This window comes from Coptis chinensis, chromosome 3 (genome assembly GCF_015680905.1).
Source record: "Coptis chinensis isolate HL-2020 chromosome 3, ASM1568090v1, whole genome shotgun sequence".
Lineage (NCBI taxonomy): Eukaryota > Viridiplantae > Streptophyta > Magnoliopsida > Ranunculales > Ranunculaceae > Coptis > Coptis chinensis.
In genome coordinates this window covers 814,568-834,145 of record NC_141458.1, presented here as the reverse complement: position 1 = coordinate 834,145, position 19,578 = coordinate 814,568, and the positions used below count along the sequence as shown (strand labels likewise).

At 35.7% G+C, this 19,578-nt stretch overlaps 2 protein-coding genes across 2 annotated transcripts; both read left to right on the top strand.

Moving 5' to 3' along the window:
- The first annotated feature begins 422 nt into the window (after positions 1 to 422).
- LOC147507045 (putative uS5 assembly chaperone tsr401) lies at positions 423 to 4,725 on the top strand. Its single transcript, XM_086599769.1, has 8 exons — positions 423 to 504; positions 901 to 1,001; positions 1,081 to 1,164; positions 1,265 to 1,362; positions 1,673 to 1,983; positions 2,640 to 2,874; positions 3,399 to 3,603; positions 4,445 to 4,725. Exons 2-7 carry the CDS (start codon positions 909 to 911, stop codon positions 3,436 to 3,438), a joined length of 861 nt encoding a protein of 286 aa, XP_086455895.1. The 5' UTR covers positions 423 to 504; positions 901 to 908; the 3' UTR covers positions 3,439 to 3,603; positions 4,445 to 4,725.
- A 6,796-nt stretch (positions 4,726 to 11,521) lies between these two features.
- LOC147507044 (protein HOTHEAD-like) lies at positions 11,522 to 18,301 on the top strand. Its single transcript, XM_086599768.1, has 6 exons — positions 11,522 to 11,903; positions 12,299 to 12,710; positions 16,154 to 16,464; positions 16,880 to 17,265; positions 17,432 to 18,000; positions 18,100 to 18,301. The coding sequence occupies exons 1-6, from the start codon at positions 11,828 to 11,830 to the stop codon at positions 18,152 to 18,154; spliced, it is 1,809 nt and encodes a 602-aa protein (XP_086455894.1). The 5' UTR covers positions 11,522 to 11,827; the 3' UTR covers positions 18,155 to 18,301.
- The last annotated feature ends 1,277 nt before the right edge of the window (positions 18,302 to 19,578 follow it).

Here is a 19,578-nt window from a genome sequence, read left to right as displayed (position 1 = left end):
CTTCAAATTTAACATACCTACAAAGAAAACATATTCCAACGCAGCCCCTAAATGGGCCTCCAGTTTTGTCATCCTGAATAACTATCTTCATTTCTATAGATGTTTTTAAAAGAGCCAGAATCCCAAACCTTTGAATGAAAATCCACACATGACTTCACTTAAGTGCTCACGTGACTTTACTTCCTCCAAATTTCTTTCTCTCTTTCTCTGTTAGAACACCCTAACTATTATTGAGATTTAGCTCCTTTTTATGCTCCTGGTTAATCCGACGTGGCCCTCCAAAAAAGTGAGGTGGATCTGGGTTTTAAGGGCGCCCTTCCACTTGATAACATTGGATTATCGGGCTTGGCCAATAGAAATGCTGAGTCCAAACCCGGCCCATTGAGTTTTCTGAAATATATATCAGTAATAAAGTCCAGTCCAATATATCGAGAAATATGAAATCAAGTGCCACTCTCTCTTCTTCTTTGAAACGATTTGTTGAGAAAAGAGGACGCCCCTAAGGTAATACATTTCTTCTTATATACTTTACTATGATTCTAGAGTTATACTGGAAATCACAATATATGTATTTAGTTTGAATGTAAATGACTTGTAGCTTGTAGACATTTATGCTCAATGTTGGATTGAATGCATTGCATTAGTAAAATTAGTTTGGCTACTACCTAGTGTCTTGTAACAGAGAAATTGATTGCAAGAAAGCATTAGAATTTTTAAAAGACTTCTTCTTTGGTGTAACTAGGATAGTAAGATATTGGCCATGGGTGGAAATTTTTTGTTATGAAATATTTCAATGCCATGTGTACACTGAGATACACTAAAATAGGCAATCAAAATTACCACATTGCTTAGTTCTATTTGGAATTTGAATTGTTGGATTCCGGGGTGATGGTCTACTAGGTAGAGAGATGGGTGAAGTGATTCTTGGCATGCCAGGACCATGGGCCAAGGATTATCGTGAAGCAGCCGATCATTACACAACGAAAATTGGTGGTTTCCCAGTAAGTTTCTGTAATGAAATATGTTGTGTTCTTCCTGACTTTTTGAAGTCTAATGTTTTCCCTTTTGCTCAATGCCAAGGACTGGCCTATCCCAGAAGTGGACGTTAGACCGGATTTTCTCGAGTGCGGTGCATGTGGAAGTCGTCTATGTCTTGTTGTGCAGGTTTTGCAAATTATTTGAACTTTGTAGTTCTTGACAATGATTGGTACATTCAAAGGATGGTGCAGCCCATTTCATCGTTATTTATTTGTTTATTTTCCAGCTCTATGCTCCTGTTTTTAGTGATACTGTGAAGATTGAGGAACGTGTAATCTATGTTTTTGGATGCTCAATGCAAAAGTGTGGAAGCAACCCTCTCAGGTATATCATCTCTTAGTTTTCTAGAAGTCTTCCTTCTTTATTTGTCTATAAATATTTTACTTTTACAATCCTTAGTTATGCTTAGCGCTTTACTCCTGGATCTGTATTTCATTAAGAAGATTGAAATCTGGATAAGTCTTTTGCTACTCTTCTATGGTGATGGAATTGAGAGAATGGAAGAGTGTTAATCTCCTTCTGGTGAAACACATCAAGATAGTTTTTTTTATATGATCATTAGAGCCCAAGTAAAAAAGGAGTATTAGGTTTTTTTCAATATTTTCATTTAGAAGTTCCTCATAATGTTATGCAGCTGGCGAGCTCTTCGAGTTCAAAAAACTAACAATAAAGAATCAAGCGTTTCCAGTAAGGAAGTCACTTCGTCGGGGAGAACTTCTGCACCCATTTCAAATAACAAGTGGTTGGAGGATATATGGAGTGATGACTGTGGTGATGATGTAAACAATGATGATGTTGATATGGAGAAATTGAGTAGGGCACTTTCCGAAGCTTCACACATTGCTTCTCTAACCAAAAAGCAAAATTCTCGCCAGCAACCAGAGAGTGTCAAGACAGCATCACCGCTACACCCAATTGTCCAATTGACTGATCTTAAGACACCAGGTATAACATACGTCTTATTCTCTGCTAAGGAGTTGAATTGATTACCTATCACTAAAAAAGAACAAATATTAAGAAAATATTCTTTCGGTGCAAAAGAGGGACCTCTTGCTATTTCAACTAGGTTGTTGACTGTAAGAACATGCCATCTTTCTCTTAACAATCCAAAACAGAACTTTGGTTTCATATGGTTGGGAGTCTACTTAACCCCTTCCACTGGAAAATAGTGCGTAAAGGTCTTTTTTTGCATGTTATGTATTCTGGATTTAATATAAATACACATGAGACTTGAAGTTTTAAATATACAAGGAACTGAAGGAAGTTTGTCTAGCTGCAATATTAGCAGCTTGATCTCTATTGGTGCATTGGAGAAAACCATGTCTATAGTGAACAAGATTATGGTTGCTAATGGAGTTAGTTTGTAGTATTTAAATTAATCCTTATTTCAAAAGTTACACAACCAATTAATGAAAAGGAATGCATTAAAATCAAGATAAATAGACAACATATACCTGTTTGCACTTGTTGAACACTTTTGTTTCTGGAACTGCATTCATGATCCTTTGTGTACTATCAAACACTATTTGCTATGGGAATTAGGATGTCTGGTTATTACAAGGTTCTTTTCAATTCATTTGGTTTGTGTATGTTAATTGCAGTGGTACCTTGCTTCTATATATATCCACAGGACGAGTCATTGCCAGGGAAGTTTAGTGTTGTTTGCTCCAACATCTCATCACTTTCTATAAAGGAGAATGCAGGTGATACTGACGATCAGAGAGAGGAAGAAAAATGGGAAGAAGAAGGTTATGAGTATGATAGAGCTTTGTTTGTTGACAGGACATACATGAAATTTAAGAAACGATTGGATGTATATCCAGAGCAATGCTTTAGGTATGTGATCTGCAACTTCATTAGCGTGTATCAGTTGTATCTGCTTCAGCGTATCTCAGGCCATGGTATTAGTTGTTAAACATGAAGAAGTTCTAGTTCAGACTTCAGAGTACCTTAAGTGCAACAAAATTTAATTCAAGTTGGCTTGAAATCACGGGCTAAACACCAAGTAACCACTCAGTTAGATCTGAGACATGTATATTCTTCTTTTAGGCGGAATAATGAACTTTTTCAAATGTGGTTTGGTCCTTAACCTCAAAGCTTTTAATACCAAGTCATATGACCTTTCATTGTTGTCCTGCCATCTGCGTAATGTAACATGGAGCAGTTCTAGCAAGTAGTATCTCCCTAAACAACTTGAACTCTAAAAGTTTATTAATTATTGTGATGAACTTCAAGATAACCATATAACCCTCACAGCTGCTGTTGCTTCACGTATGTAACAGGAATCCATCTGATGGAAATTACTGATGTGTCATCAAGAAAGCATAGCTTTCATGTCCCTTACGTCTTTTATGTGTCAGGTATTACTATGGTGGGAAGCCGCTTTTGGCTACAAAATAGTCTGATGTACCTGCAAAATGCAGACATTGTGGTGCATCCAGATACTATGAGATGCAGCTGATGCCTCCATTGTTGTTTTTTCTACGGGAAGCAAGTGATGGTTTATCTACTCTTTCTCCAGAGCACTGGGAATGGATGACACTGTTTGTGTACACTTGTTCCAAGGTGGATTTTCTGATTCCCATATAGCCAATTTTATAAGTTTGATCACCCTAGCTGTCAGTAGTCTGTTATAATTCAGCATGACTACCAAGACTATCTGACAACAGCATTCTTATAAAAAATCAGTACATGCAAGACTCTGGAACAAAGCGGAACCTATTGTCGACGTGCCTTGCTGAAAGTTTGCCAATTGTATATGTTATATATTTCTTTTAATTGTTACCCTTTTTTCTGACTGGTGTATGGGAAGACCCTAGTTGGCTTTTTTCTTTTTCTTTTTTGTCTTTAGCTCGACATCGTACACATCTTCCAGGCAGCCAATGGAAGAGTGGGAACTTAATTAGACCTTTCTCTGTATTTGTTGCCATGTTTGTGACTGTGTGTGCTATTTCAGCCTAGCTGTATTTATATTTATTCTGGACACATGAACCATTCAGAAGGTGGCCCCAGACAAGTGGGAGAAACCCATGTATGAGCACCATCTATATTTATTGCCTGTTATAAGATTGTCTGTTTGCTGTACCTTTAGACCAAATTTTACTGCAGCATATTTAAATTAGGTATTTCCTCATTTGTGCTTGTTTTAAAGCTGATAATTATAACATTTAACGTTTCCACTTGCAACTGGTCATTACTTGCAAATCAGCTTTTCCAATCTGATTAATTAAGTAATATGCTCAATCTAATTTCAGACGAAGACCCACAATGTGGGGTCTTACGCTCAAACCACCATTTTGAAGGCAGTTCTGTTGAAAAGCATGTCAATGTATTTTTTTTACTGGATCGGAAAGCGGGTGCGTTCATGAATGCCCTATAATCTTGCATTACTCTTTTATTGTTTCAGAACTGTTCTTATACAACAAGTCAAGACGATTCCAGCAGCAACGACTGGACCGTAGCTGAGGAGACTGTTATTTTACAGTTTGAGTAACTGCTGCATGGTCAGATATCCATACTTACTGTAATTCATGTTCTATAGCATTCGACTGAGAAAATTTTGTTTCGTGTAAAATTAAGTTTGGTCCATGTTGCTATTAAACAAGTAGAAAGCTGGGTGACGAATTGTTTCATTTATGAGCTCTGCTGGTAATAAGTTGGAAATTAAATATGTTGGATTTGAGTCGAGTTGGGTGATATCTGAATACTTTATGTAAAATAAATATGTTCTCTGTAATTAAATCTGAAAGACCCTATAAGAAAACCCACCTGATAGAGAAAGTAGATGTTTTCTGTTGGCTGTTGCATAGCTGGTACTGTTGCAAGTGAAATGATGGTATATGTAATAAATTGGAATATTACTTCAATTCATTGGTCATAACTCATAAGGTGAACTTAATATCTCTATGATGTGTTTGGTGTTTGGATTTAGAGTGATGGCATTAACTAAGAGCTTAAATCCTATGATTTACTGACAGTGTTTGAATCTATTGATAGAAGACTTTCTTTATAGACACTTTTATAGACACTCTGCCCAAATGCTACGTGAGCATATTTGTACATTCCGTTCATATGACTATCTGGTAGCAATAAAGTTATATTAGTTTTTATGTAAATCTTCTGTCTGAGAATTGTGCAGAACGTCTCTGTAAGAGATTTGGCAGTTTGAACTTGCCTTGTTGGCTGTTGCCTACTTGCCTTCATCTACTCGTTACTTTCTTCTGCAAACAGGAATTCCAAAAGTCCTTCATCTCGTTATCTGTCCTTTCACGCAACTATTGAATCATTCTCCTTGGCGTCATGACTCATGAGCCTATCAAAAGATGTTTCCAGCTCTTAATTTTAAAAAGTCACCACCATATAAGTATATTGTCTAGTATGTTATCTTGTTAGCTTAAACCACAATACCACTTGTAGTTGAAGTTAATGAAATAAAACGAAAAAGTTTAAAGTTGGAGTATAAATACCGCCGCCCTAATTTTAAGTCACTACTCAGTAGAAGAGTAGTGGTTCCAACTTCCAAGTTACAACATACTCTTTGCTTAGTGGGTGTTGGGATTTCATTTTTTCCAAAAAATATATATTCTAAAAACAATCTTTGAATAAACATGTTTTGTTGAGATTTTTTTTAAAAGCTATTTTATCAAACGAGTAAATTTTGTGATATTTTTCGAAATATCTTGACATTTTTTACTAATATATCTGGCAATCTATATAATTTTTTAAAAAAACTTGAAAAACAAATTTTTGCTATTTATCATAAAATATTTTTTTTAGGTAAAAAACTACTTTATACAAAAATTATAAAAATAGATACCAAACACGTATATTTTTTCAAAAAATATATTTACACTATGTTTACTAACAATAAATAAATAGGATCTAAACACCCCTACCCTCTCATGCAATAATACATTTTCAGTAAGTGTCCTAAACTTTATTTCCCCTTGAGACAAGGTAATAGTCATAGCTTAGATACTTTCATAGCTTACAGATTGAATAGGGCTATAATATACAAAGATTATAGCCCTGAAAGTCTCTCTCTACAACTCCCAACCCATTCTCCCAACTAACTGAAATTACATGTGTCACATGTAACTTTTATGCCTTTTGCTACATCGATATCTTACATAGAATGATTATTCTTATTATCTTAGTATTATTGATGTTGTTTTATGTTCCCTTATAAATGATAATTGTCAAGCTAAGAAAATTTGTTGTTCTCTAATTTGGTAAAGGTTTTCCAGTTTTCCCAACATCTTATACCATCTTTCATGGTGATACAAATTCATATGCAAACATTAAATTTTTGAAAATTTGGTTAAAAACTATTTTTAGTGGTACACCAATGAATTATCAACATTAAAAAAAACACCAAACCAAATACCAAATGGGTTTGGGTTTTCATGTAGTGTTTGGTTTGATATTTTATCAAATGTACACGACGCCGGAATGTTTAATAAGCCGCACGTTTTTTGAAAAATTGTGAGTCCACTGTGGGCTTACATTTTTGGCCTAAACGGTTTTTAAAAAACTGTGCCGCTTTTGAAATACTGTGTACACTGATTTAAAAAAAAAGACGTGGCTTTAGGTGTTTCGAAATGTAAGATGACACTATTTCAAATACAATATGGATTATTTGGTGTGGCGTTTCGAAAAGAGTGGACTATTATGGCGTGATTTATTCAAAACAGCATTATTTGGTAGTAAAATTTTGATTTCTGAAGATGTTTAGGGTTTTTTTTTTTTATCTCTTATTTGATTTGATAAAAAAAAATAGTGTTTTTAGCATTCAGTATTAAAGTGCTCTTACGAATACAAAAACAAACTGTCATAGAACTTTCTTATACGGCAGGTTTAGATTGATAACCAGAATCTTCAATGTTGTGAGAAGTAGTTGTAGTTTTCCTATTAGCCTCAATTTTGTATAGAAAAATATAATGATGTAGTACGGATATTACACACAAAACCACAATCCACATGCCATGGGGTTCAGGTAACAGCTAACCAGCAGGCATCCATGCCCATACACGACTTTTAGTTTAGACTCAATTACTCAAATACTCAATAAAACCCCACCAATTAATAATGATGAACCTAGCTAAATCGGCCATTACAATTAAAATTGCTGCTTCACATAAATATATATGGGACATAGCCATGTACAGTCTACATTGCCAAGTAGGACAAGAAATTTTGCTCCGTACATGTGTCATGAGTCATCACCATCTACTTCCAACTTATTGGAGGTGGCATTTGATATGAGAATTGACACTAAGGAGCAAAGTCAGCAAACTGCGAATCTTAAATAACTGCACCATCGTCTACCAAAAAAAAAGAAATTTCTATGGGCGAGGGTGCAACTATAGAATATGAAATATAGTTGCACCATCGTCCATGGAAATATGGAATCCCTCATTGTTAAAAAACAGCAAAAATTCAATTATTTGTATATAAGAGATAGAAATACACTTCAACCTTAAGACAAAAGCTAAATAGTATTAGAATATATCATTTAATCTATTGTAAATTTCCAATTACTATAAAAGCTCAAGTTTGCTAAGAGAGCACTAGAGCAGCTAAACACACTAAAAATAGCACGGATGGATGAACTCATGCTCGGAGAGATTTTAACCTGAGAGTCTGAGACCCCTTTTATAACTAAATACGTACTTAAGCCATTTACTCAATAAGGAGATCGGGATCAAGAAATTAAATTTTGTTTTCGGTCACTATTTTGGTAATCACAGAAAACGAAAATATAAAAATTTTCAAAAAAAATTCGTAAAAAATAAAAAAAAAATATATGAATACATTAACAAAAATAAAAAAAATGTAGGTACCAAGTACCAACTACACTTTCAAATAAAAAAATGTAGGTACCAAGTACCAACTACACTTTCAAATTTAAATATCTGTACATCAAAAATGACCAAAATAAACAACTCTCTATCTCAATATTAACAATCCTTTTAAATACGCATATATAACATATTTCAATAATCAAATGTCTAGAGCACAAAAGAAAATCAAAATGGAGGGATTGGAGGGAGAATACAAACTTACCGAGGTGAAGTGATGAGTCTCTCAAATATTTGGATGGCTAAATATAAGTTTGAGAAAGATTACGACTTTAATGTTTGGTAACTAATAAATACTAAATGCTAAATTGACATAACTAGCATTTATTTAAAATAATATTGCACTTGCTACAATTTTAAAATTTTCTCTAAATTTCATGAAAAACTGCATATCAATGTATATAATGAACGAAATCGAAAAAAAAACCGAAATTTTTGTGAAAAAACTTTGAAAACTTGCAAATAGAAAATGTATAGTCCGAAATATTTCGGTGCCCACCAAAAATGAAAAATTCCGCAAAATTTTCATGAATTTTTTTGAAATTTAGTCGCATACTCGGGATCAAAGATAGATGATGCATCTAAGGGTGGAATTCGAGCTAATCAAGTCGAGCTTCACTATTCTCAAGCTTGGCTCATATAATATATGAACGAGCCTGAGCCAAGCCGAGCCCGAGCAGTTTGCTTATCGAGCCAAGCTTTTTCAAGCTTGTTTGTTACACGAGCTATAATATAGGCTCAAGCTTGGTTCATTTATTAAATGAACGAGTTCGAGCCGAGCCCGAGCCGCTTGACTCAAATTCCACCCTTGGATGCATCTCTAGTAGGGGTGGGCAATAGGCCGGGTTGGGCTAGCCCGACCTTAAACATTTAAAGCCCTTTAGATATTAAGATCGGGTCGGCCTGATCCTAAAGTCAGCATAAGGTCGGTCGGGCGGGTCGGGCTGGGTCACAAGTCTAAATCTCAAGCCCTGACTTTATCCTAAGCCCTCTTTAAAGGCTTTAGGGTCAGGCCTATATATTTTCTTCTTTTTACTAAATTAGTTTTAAAACTCATTTATATTATAAAAATGTACAAAGATCTCTAAACTCAAAGTCCCACCAATCTAGTAATGATCCTGGATAAGTCTAACAATTTTAAATGCACATCTACAATCTAATGAACTGAAGTACATCAAGAGTTCGGAATTTGTTATTCTTTATACTCAAACCTCACTAAAATTATATTTAACATTGAAAAGTACATAGACAAATAATTATATTATCATTCTAAATGAAGAAGTAATAGTTATAAAGAAGAAACATGCATAATAGCTTTGGTTAGGGCTAGGGAAGTTGTTAAACTGTTTCTAATATCATAAACTGCTTCCATAATAGATTCAAATGAGTATAATATTATCATACCTTTTTTCTAATTTAAAAGTGATTCAAGCTTTGTATGTGGAAATGAAAAAATTGGCTTTTCAACAAGTGATGGAGAAAAGTTTGAGATTACAAATGTCATTTTTCTGACAAAGGTTGTTTTGGTTTTAAATGTTACAAATGTCTCTCTTTCAGATTTACGTTTTAATGGTGTGGAAGGAAACCTTTAGCTCTAGACTTAGTTTGGATGTGAATAAAAATATAATTTATAAGAAGTAAGTGGGAAATTAAAAGAAACTGAGAATAATAAGTTTTAGACTTTGATTTGATGATCAAAGGAATAAAGTCTTATTTTTTATTAGGCTAGTGCTCATTGTTCTTCATGGCTGCTAAGTTGACAAGTTTTTGTTATATAAGACAAATTATTGAAAGTACCTTTGGGTGTAAGTAATAAATTACAAAGGACAATGTCATTTTAATTGAAAATATTTAATAAATAGTTGGACAATTATGGTATGTGTATTTATAGTGAAAATGTAAAACTATAACTAGGGCTTGGTTAGGGTCGCACTAATAAGGGCTGAATTAGGGTCGGGCCTATGTTTTAGAATCTTAGTCCTAGCTCTGCCCTAGAAGGCATTAGGGCCGGGCCAACCCTGCCCTAAACTATGTGAGGTTTTAGGGTCGGTCGGGTTAGGGTCGTTAGGGCCAAATTCCCACCCCTAATCCCTAGTATCCGTTACATGGAATACTGTCAAACTTTTCTCATCATTCATTATTTTATTTTATTTTTAATTTTTTTAAATATTTAGAGGGTTAAAAAATGGACCACACCGTTTACATTGAAGGACCCTAGCCGAATTAGGGGTGATAATTCGCCCCTCAACCCGACCCTAAAAATACTTGCAAAAGCCATCAAAAGTGGCCCTCATGCCTATTAGAGGGGGCTAGGGGCATAGGTTCTAGAACATAAGCCCGACCCTCATTAGGTCCTCACCAGCTCTCATAAATTTTGTTGTTGTTTTACATTGTATATATGTTTTCTAATTTAATTATCTAAGTTATATCAACTTTTTTCACTACAATTAGTATTTAATAAAGAGTAGATTAGAACATAATATATACATTTTTTATAATTAAATGAAAGAGAAATATATATATTATATAAAGACAAAGTTAATATGCAATTCTAACGTAGTAACATAGTTAAATATTGAAAGTGTAGGGTTCTCATCTCTTACACCATATATATCTCATTTTCTAAATATATAAGAATAAGTTTTACATCCGTAGTCAAAATTGATATACATAATTGAAAGTATAATAAAAAAAATTAAGTAAATTAGTAGTGTATAATTTCACTGGGTCCGGCCCGCCCCTCTTTTGGGCCTCAAAATTGAGGGATGAGGGGCTGGTAAGGGCTTGCGTATTTATGTCCTGACCCTACTCGACCCGGTACTCAACACACATTAGGGGCGGGCTGACCCGACTCTCAGTCATGAGGGTTTTTATGGTTTGAGGGCTGGACTAGCCCGACCCGGCCCTTTTAACACCCCTAGCCTGAATTGAAGGTTTGCATTGCCCAAAGACTCATCAACCCCGAAAGGAACCTAGCCTGGAAGCTCACCAACCTTGAAGGGATTCTAGCCGGAAGGCTCTCGCCGATGCGCCATTTTGAGTAGACCTAACCATCTCCACCTTGTCCATGAAGACTTGTTTTCGCTCTTCAATCCCCCCATTGTAGCAACATCCTGTCTCTAGCCCGAATACCCATATAGCAGTCTCTCTCTAGCTCGAATGCTCACCTGGCCCAAAAACTCATCACATAATTACACAAGAAAGAAATTTCAACCAACATTTAAAAGAATTCGAACTTGTAACCTCCTCCACCTCCTCCATGAGGAGATTAGTACACAACCAATTGAGCTAGAGGCTCTTTTGTTATTTTCTCATCATTCATACTTGGCTTACTTGCCCATTAATCCTAGTTTTTTTATATTTTTCATATGATCTACAGGGCTGTTTGTCTACAGTTGGTGTCATGTGGCATTGTACTTTGGGAGTTGCACCATGCAACTCTGGCTGGGAGGAATGGGTTTCTGCCTTTCTGGACTGTTCTTCCTCGTATAAATTCCACATCCATTAAACTAGTTTACTACTATATATAACCAGACAGATGCGGATGCAGAGTTATGGCATTGCACCTTTTATGTTATTATTATTATTATATGTTCATATATATTCGATAATGGTTATTCTATGTTTATACGACGAGTTTTCACACTTTTGATAACTAGTATGCAAGCTGGACCATAGATGCATCAGAGCGTTAATTGGAAGAGCACAACCTCCTACTCCAACCGTGCATTCATGTCTACCATTAATAGATACCAGTTGTAATCAGCTCATTAATTATATGATTCACTATTTCACATTCATGCCCATTTTTTTTTTTAAGATTATATATATTTCAACCAGACCAACCACAGATAGCCACATTCAGTGCTAGACTGAGGAAAAAAGTGCTCTCTTGGGACTCTCTTTTTTCTGTCACTGATCAAATTCCTATGGCTTTTGCTTGGTTTCTTAAGCTTTGTCACTTTGCCATTCTTCTCTCGTTCAGCATACAATCTGGTTGTCAAGGTTTTTTTTCTTCTCTGCTTTGTTCTTGAAAGAACTGTTCTTACTTCTTTTCTTGTTTTATATATGCAAGTATCTGTTTTAAATAATCTTCTTATTACTTCTAAATGATTTGGGGGAGGGTTGGTTGAATATCAAGCGTATGAGCCAAATTAAGGACTCTACTAGTGACAGTGTTGCATCACACCATGTAATATCTAATTCAAATATTTGAATATCTTCGGTTATGGTTGGAATAGGACTTCTGTTGTAAGTGGTTTAATAATATGCTTGAGTTCTAATGATTGTACAAATGATCTAATTTGATACATTTTTCATTTTTTTAATGATGAGAGCGTTTATATTTTGACAATTTCGACAATTTATATATGACAATTTTGACAAAATGTGTAATATAGGTGCTGAGGTTCACTTGAAGTATAGATACCCGTTCATCAAAGTGGCAAGTTCTTTTGGATCTCCGGAACCACCACTACCAAGACCATCACCAACGCCATCATCATCAACATGGAAGAACAGAGCTGCTAAAAAATACGATTACATTATAGTAGGAGGGGGGACTGCAGGGTGTCCTTTAGCAGCTACACTTTCGCAGAATTTCAGTGTATTATTACTAGAGAGAGGGGGTGTGCCTTTTGACAATCGAAATGTCTCACATATGGAGAACTTCCACCTTTCTCTTGCTGACATTTCATCTCGTTCTGCTTCCCAAGCTTTCATATCCACCGATGGAGTTATAAATGCAAGGGCCAGGGTATTGGGTGGTGGTTCTTCTATTAATGCTGGATTTTATACAAGGGCAAGTCCAAGGTATGTGATTGAACACTTGTAAATGGATTTCTCTTCTTCAATCATAGATAACTCCAGCATTCTAACTAAGAAACTCTATTACTTTGCAAATGATCATGGATTCCGCAAGAAACCATCCATTATGAATTAAATGTGTTTGTTGGCACGTCCAATAGCTCGTAGGCGCCATCCCATTTACTCTTGGCGGAATCCAATATCTACCCTTTACCTGAAAGAATGACAAATTAAAAGTGTGAACTCGCACTTACTACCTGAATGTGTGTGGAAAGATCTACTGTCTTTCTAAGCTTATTGGCACCTAGAGGGCTAGCACCAATTTATGAGAAGCCGTTGCACATATAAATAGCACATATTGTTGAGAATGCTTATATTGAATTCAGCTTAATCAGTGCTTCACTTTTTAAGTCGTCCTATTATAGGAGTGGGTAGATTACCTCTGACATTCCTACAGTCCTACCTCATAAATTTTAGTAAGGATTAGGGAATAGGGAGAACGATATATTTTATGTTGCATATTTTAGACACTTCCATTTGTCTCGTGTTATAAGCTCATAGCCTAAGGCCCTAAGTAGAGAGAGTGAGTGAGAATAAAGAGGATCAAGAGTCAAAGATATGAATAAGCTTGATTGAAATCCTTCTTTTAGACTTAATTATCTAAGACTCTAAGGGTCTACATCAAAATGTAGTCGTCTGTTCTGAATCACTAAGGGATGAACCGATGAAGGACCCCTCTATTTTTTCATTCATAGCATTTTGCAGCATCATTAATATTAAGGTGTGACAATAAATTGTCGCATTTATTATTTTCTAGCACTTTGGATGCAGCAATGAGTGTAAAACAAAAACTGTCTTATGAAGATACTATATACGTAGATCAATTCATCAACTGTAAGGAACAGAATGTAGTTACACTTGGTAAACATAATTCTTTGCAAGTCGTGTTTATTGGGGAAAAAAAAATCTTTACTACTAACACTATTATTACTGATTTTGCACAGAACATCATCCGTAAATCCGTAATAAACTTCCGGACCATCTCTTTGGTGTGGAGTAGGTGTGTTTGTTAAATTTTAACTCATAGAAAGGAAAGGAAATAAAATGGGTTGTCCACTATGGAATGGAATGGAATGGAAAGGAAATAATTTTAAATGGTATGTGTTTGGTAAACTGGGGAAAGAAAAGTAAAAACTGGGGAAAGGAATAATCATGTTTGTTTACAAAAACTATGGAAAGGAATAATTGTATTGTTGAGTGGAGTGTATTAGTAGTAAGTCCCTATTTATCTATTTTCTTTCCTTTCCTTTCCACAAAATTTTCAGGGGTTAACTAAAGACACAAAACCTTTTCTATTTGTTTCCATATGGAAAAGTCCATTTCCTTTCCATGGATAAACAAACGCCTTAAAAACTATGGAAAAGATGGACCACTCTTATTTTCCTTTCCTTTCCATAGTGTTTCCATCATAACAAACACAAAGTTAAAACATAAGTACATAACAAAAGGCATCGTTAAAGGCAGCAACTGTTAAAGTTTGGTATATCAGGTTGGTTGCAGTTGCAAAATATGTTGGGTATATAACATGGTCAATATACAGAATAAGTTTGTGCACATACCACTATTTGCTGTCCACAAGATTTCATGTCTTGATTGGTGGAGAGACTGCCCAGAAAAACTGTTTATCTGCCTGAAAAAACTGTTTATCTAGCCCATAAAGTGTTTGGACCAATGAGAAGGCTGCTGTTTGTGGACAAATCTGTCCACAAATTTGCTTTCGTCAATATATCGTATGTGTGCGTGTAAAGTTCTCAAGTGATCTGTAAATTTATCAAGAAGTGGCCAAGTGGGTGTCAATGTTACTAGAAAACATTATATCTGTCTCTTGTTTTTGTTTATACGACCTTTACTTTAATAGGGACATGTCTTTTTTTTTTGGCAACTTTTAATAGGGACATGTCAATATGTCATATACTTACTTTTCGAGTTAATGCATATTATTACGTCTGGTAGTTGAGACAGATCATGCATGCTATCAAAGAGTGTTTAATGGCTACTGGTAGATGAATTCCCACGACCCACACCCATCAGAACATTTTTCCTTTTTTCGGATTTTATGCTATTTCTATATTTTTTGTGAAATTTGATGAAGTTGGTGACATTTTGATACTCTAGTGTGGCTCAAGCCAATGCTTTAAATTATCAACCTTACTACAAATGATTTACTTTTACTGGAAATACACTTTGTTTAGACATTAGAATGAAGACTTTATTACTTTTATAGAATTTATTTTTTGGTTTTAAAGTAGAAACTTAATCCAGCTCGGATGGTGCTTAACTCCTAGATTGTAGTCTTATTATTATATATAATATATTCACATTTTACCAAAAAAAATAGAACAGTAGTACTAGAATAGGATATGTGATGTATGTATTAAGTCTGGTAGATGAAATAGGACCATGAGCTGAAAGTGTGCTTAATGGCTAGTGGTTTATATCTTCTGTTCAGGGTAAACTAATTGTGCCATTGTTAGATGGTAGATGTGTATAATATAATTTGATCATATAATTATGTTTGAAGTTCTAATCAATCATTGGATCTCTTACTTTTGACCCAAAAAAGAAAAAACCAATGACAAATTGACAACGAAGAAGCATATTTATTGGACCACATGTATTAATGTTACACTTGGAACCGGTGCCAAGTACCTTCGAGGTCCAAGAGAAAACTAAATATGCTTTGTAATTGTACCTACACGGCTACACCGGTGATAAATTCATTTGAGTGAAGTTTGTTCCAACAATCAAACTCCCTGCCTACCGTTGAAGGTACAATTGATTTGATTCACAGGAAAGCATCTGGTGCAAACCGGCTAGCAAATAAATGGGTCCTTTAATTCAGGGACAATGATATTATTTCCTTTTATCATGTTGTTGTTAGAAACTTAGAATACAACTCTGATGTTGTCGGAGGGAGCTAAGACAAGTCTTGGTAAAGTAATAGGGGGCTGGTGGTATAATGGGTAAATTCCTGATTCGACAATGATAATGTCATTTTGTTCTTAATCCGGCCATTGTCAGCAACTCAGTACAAAAAGTTGTTGACATTATTCCACTAGTTGCTGACAAAATGCGCTGAGTTGCATTTTGTAGTCGAATTGAAAACACATTAACATTATCATGGCCGAATCAGAAATTTACCCTTGTATAATTGTATCATTCTGTAGTATGGGAGATAATGAGTTTTAAAATTACAATTTATCGCATTTTAGAACACTCAAAATTTCACAATTTTTATTTTTACAATCGTCGTAATTTTTTTTAATGTAATTGTGCAACATATTTTACTTTTCTGACAGACAAGTATCTTGTGCTGATGTTAAAAAAAAAACATGAGAAAATATAATTTCTTGTGCTAATGTTACTATTTGACAAATTTTGTGTTGCAGCTTTGTTAAGCGTGCAGGGTGGGATGGTGAGTTGGTTAACCAATCATATCCATGGGTCGAAAAACAAATTGTTAAACTACCAAAACTAGCACCATGGCAAGATGCAGTAAGAAAAGGACTTCTTGAAGTGGGGATCTCACCATTTAATGGATTCTCTTATGATCACATGTATGGCACTAAAGTGGGAGGGAGCATCTTTGATCATAATGGTACCCGCCACACTGCTGCTGAGCTCCTTCATTCTGCAAACCCACACAATATTCACGTCCTCATCCGTGCAACTGTTCATAGAATTGTTTTCGATACAGCAGGTAAAATATAATCAATTATGAAAAGAAAAAAAAAAAAAAAAAAAAAAAAAATCCGGCGTAACATACTAACATGTAGGAAGCACAACGGCCAATGGTTATTGCATAGCAACAATTTTCTTTTTATTACTATGCTTTTATTCTCTAAAACATTTGGTGAAGTATACATATCAAATTTTTCACCAGAGAAATGGGTCGAAATTCGCTAATCTCAGTGCTTAGGTTACCCATAGTCCCATAGTACTTTGACATGAGCCAATTGGTTTTAAATTGGCTCGTCACAAACTCACAAACAATTGGTTGGCCTCATCCAGCTCCAAAGCCTACCAGGTTGGGTGTAAATCAGTAAATGAACTTGGCACATCAACAGTCTAACACGCCTAATAGTCTAATACAATTTTGTTCTCAAAAAAATCAGGTAAGGTACCCAAGGCTGTTAAGGTGGTATTCACAGATGAAAAGGGACAGAAACATGAAGCTCATCTTTCTAATGACAAACAGAGTGAAGTCATTTTATCATCCGGCGCAATTGGTACTCCTCAGCTCTTGTTATTAAGTGGCATTGGACCTGTGAATGACCTTAAAATGAAGAACATACCCGTGGTTCTCGAGAACAATTACGTTGGTAAAGAAATGGCTGATAATCCCATGAATACTATATTCATACCAACAAAGGAACCGGTCAAACAGTCTCTTATTGAAACTGTGGGGATCACAAAATTGGGTGTGTTCATTGAAGCTAGCAGTGGATTTGGTCAGTCTGGCGATAGCATTCAATGCAATCACGGCATTATGTCTGCTGAGGTTAGTAGTTACATAGTTCAATAGGACTGAATAAGTGACTATTATACGGCACATTAGAACAAATTAAGTAGAAGCACATTTCATAGTATTTCTTTAGCAAATTTACGGTGCATCACATGATTTACTTTGACTATTAATCATGTATGTTACATTATGGCGAAATCAGTTTGGGCAGCTTTCAACCATTCCTCCAAAACAAAGGACCATGGAAGCCATTCAAGCCTACAGGGAAAAGAAACCAGACTTACCATATGAGCTATTCAGGGGTGGTTTCATTCTAGGAAAGATTGCACGCCCATTATCAACTGGTGAACTGAGACTTGACAATACCAACATCAATGACAATCCAAAGGTCACATTCAACTATTTCAGCCATCCATATGACTTGCAACGATGCGTTGAAGGCGTTAGGTTGATGGAGAAGGTTGTTCGCTCGAAACATTTTGCAGAGTTTTCAAATGATGACGCTTTGACGATGAATATGATACTTAACATGAGCGTGAAGGCTAATGTGAATCTGATACCAAAGCACACTGATAACACCAAGTCCTTGCAGCAGTTTTGTAAGGACACCGTGATCACTATATGGCATTATCATGGAGGGTGTCATGTAGGCAAGGTGGTGGATAAAAAGTATCGGGTCTTAGGTGTGGATAGACTCAGGGTCGTCGATGGGTCAGTTTACAATGAATCCCCTGGCACAAATCCTCAAGCCACAGTCATGATGATGGGCAGGTAAGAAATTCTGTGTTTTTTCTTACATATAAAATGAGTGAACAATTTTTATGGATGTTGCATAGCAAACTGACTTGTGTTCGTCGCCTGACGGTGCAGATATATGGGAGTGAAAATACTCCGAGAAAGACTAGGAAGAAGAGCTGGTTTATGATAAGCAGGATTGCAGCAGACAATAAAGATGACATTTATTATTCTATTTTTTGTGTGGCTCAGTAAGATTGTACAAAACTATTTTATCGCTATGGCTGATGATTATATATTAGCTAATTAATGGGGAAAAAAACTGATCTTGAGGCTATTGAATCTGGCAGTACACTTCTTTTTCATTGATGATCAGTTGATCACATACTAACTAGCGTCAACATGAAAGTGAAGTGGTCGATTGACTCCTCGTGTCTCTTCCCTATTGCAATGAATTGTGGTGTCTAATACTGGCCGGAGGAATACTGCAGAGGAACATTTAATTTAAAACCATGAGTGCACTGAGAAGCAATTATTTTTCGCTGGAGGTAATTGTATTGAATAGCCAAAAGTAAAAAGTGTTACAAATGAAAAGAACGAAGCAAAATAATAGTTGTATATGCTGAGACATAATAACTATACACAGATTGCATCAAGTAAGAAATCTGCAAGTCTAGGAAGTCTGGTCTTCCATCCGACCATTGAGTGTGTCCTTTGGGCAGAGGTGCACCTTTGCGTGCACAAGCACCAGCACCAAAGTTGCACTCTAGCCATGTGGAAGAGATGCGTAGGCACTCAACTTCACTTTTGAACCTGTTCCATAAAGATCTGGCTATCCAATGCACTTTGTTTGTATTGAATGCTTGAACTGCTACGTTTGAATCAGATACTATGCATATTCTCTTCCAACCTTGTTGAATAGCCTTGGCTAGACTGATTGCAATAGCTTGACTTTCAGCTACAAAGTTAGTTGCCACTCCTAGGATGAATGCCCCCAACACAATGTCGTCACTGTCTCTGAACAACGACCCCTGTTGTGTTGGGGTACTGTTCTTGACTGTTCGTTGGTAAAGAAGAAGGGGCGTCCGCCCTGCCCAACTTGCGCCCGCCCATTGCCTTTTTTCTCTAACTCTCGAAACAGTCAGGAACAGTACCCCCAACACAACAGAAGTCGTTGTTCAGAGACAGTGACGAGATTGTGTTGGGGGAATTCATCGGTGGACTAGGAGTGGAAACTAACTTTGTGACTGAAAGTCAAGCTATTGCAATCAGTCTAGCCAAGGCTATTCAACAAGTTTGGAAGAGAAAATGTATATGTTTTGGTCATGTTACATGAAAATTGTGATAATATATATTTTTTTGGGTGGGTAAGCGAGGTTTTTATAGAGGTCCCTACCCATTTTTATTGAATTTAAAAGAACTAAGCTTGTTACACTCTCACATACTCTTTCCCTAATGCATCATCGGTTACAATCCTCCTAAGTTCCTCAGAAAAAGAACTAGGCTCTATTTCCAACCAGTTTACATTTGGAATATGTGAAGCTAACCTATTAGTTTCTCTAAAAATATGGCATATAGTAAAATGCTCCATTTGTCCCTTCATTTCTTCAATGC

Bases quoted from the DNA above. Each gene is read 5' to 3' on its own strand.
- LOC147507045 (XM_086599769.1), top strand. From the start codon at position 909: ATGGGTGAAGTGATTCTTGGCATGCCAGGACCATGGGCCAAGGATTAT. The intron at 1,363-1,672 runs GTATATCATCTC...AATGTTATGCAG, and splicing joins TGTGGAAGCAACCCTCTCAG to CTGGCGAGCTCTTCGAGTTC. The intron at 2,875-3,398 runs GTATGTGATCTG...TTTATGTGTCAG, and splicing joins TATCCAGAGCAATGCTTTAG to GTATTACTATGGTGGGAAGC.
- LOC147507044 (XM_086599768.1), top strand. From the start codon at position 11,828: ATGGCTTTTGCTTGGTTTCTTAAGCTTTGTCACTTTGCCATTCTTCTC. The intron at 11,904-12,298 runs GTTTTTTTTCTT...TGTGTAATATAG, and splicing joins CATACAATCTGGTTGTCAAG to GTGCTGAGGTTCACTTGAAG. The intron at 12,711-16,153 runs GTATGTGATTGA...TTTGTGTTGCAG, and splicing joins TATACAAGGGCAAGTCCAAG to CTTTGTTAAGCGTGCAGGGT.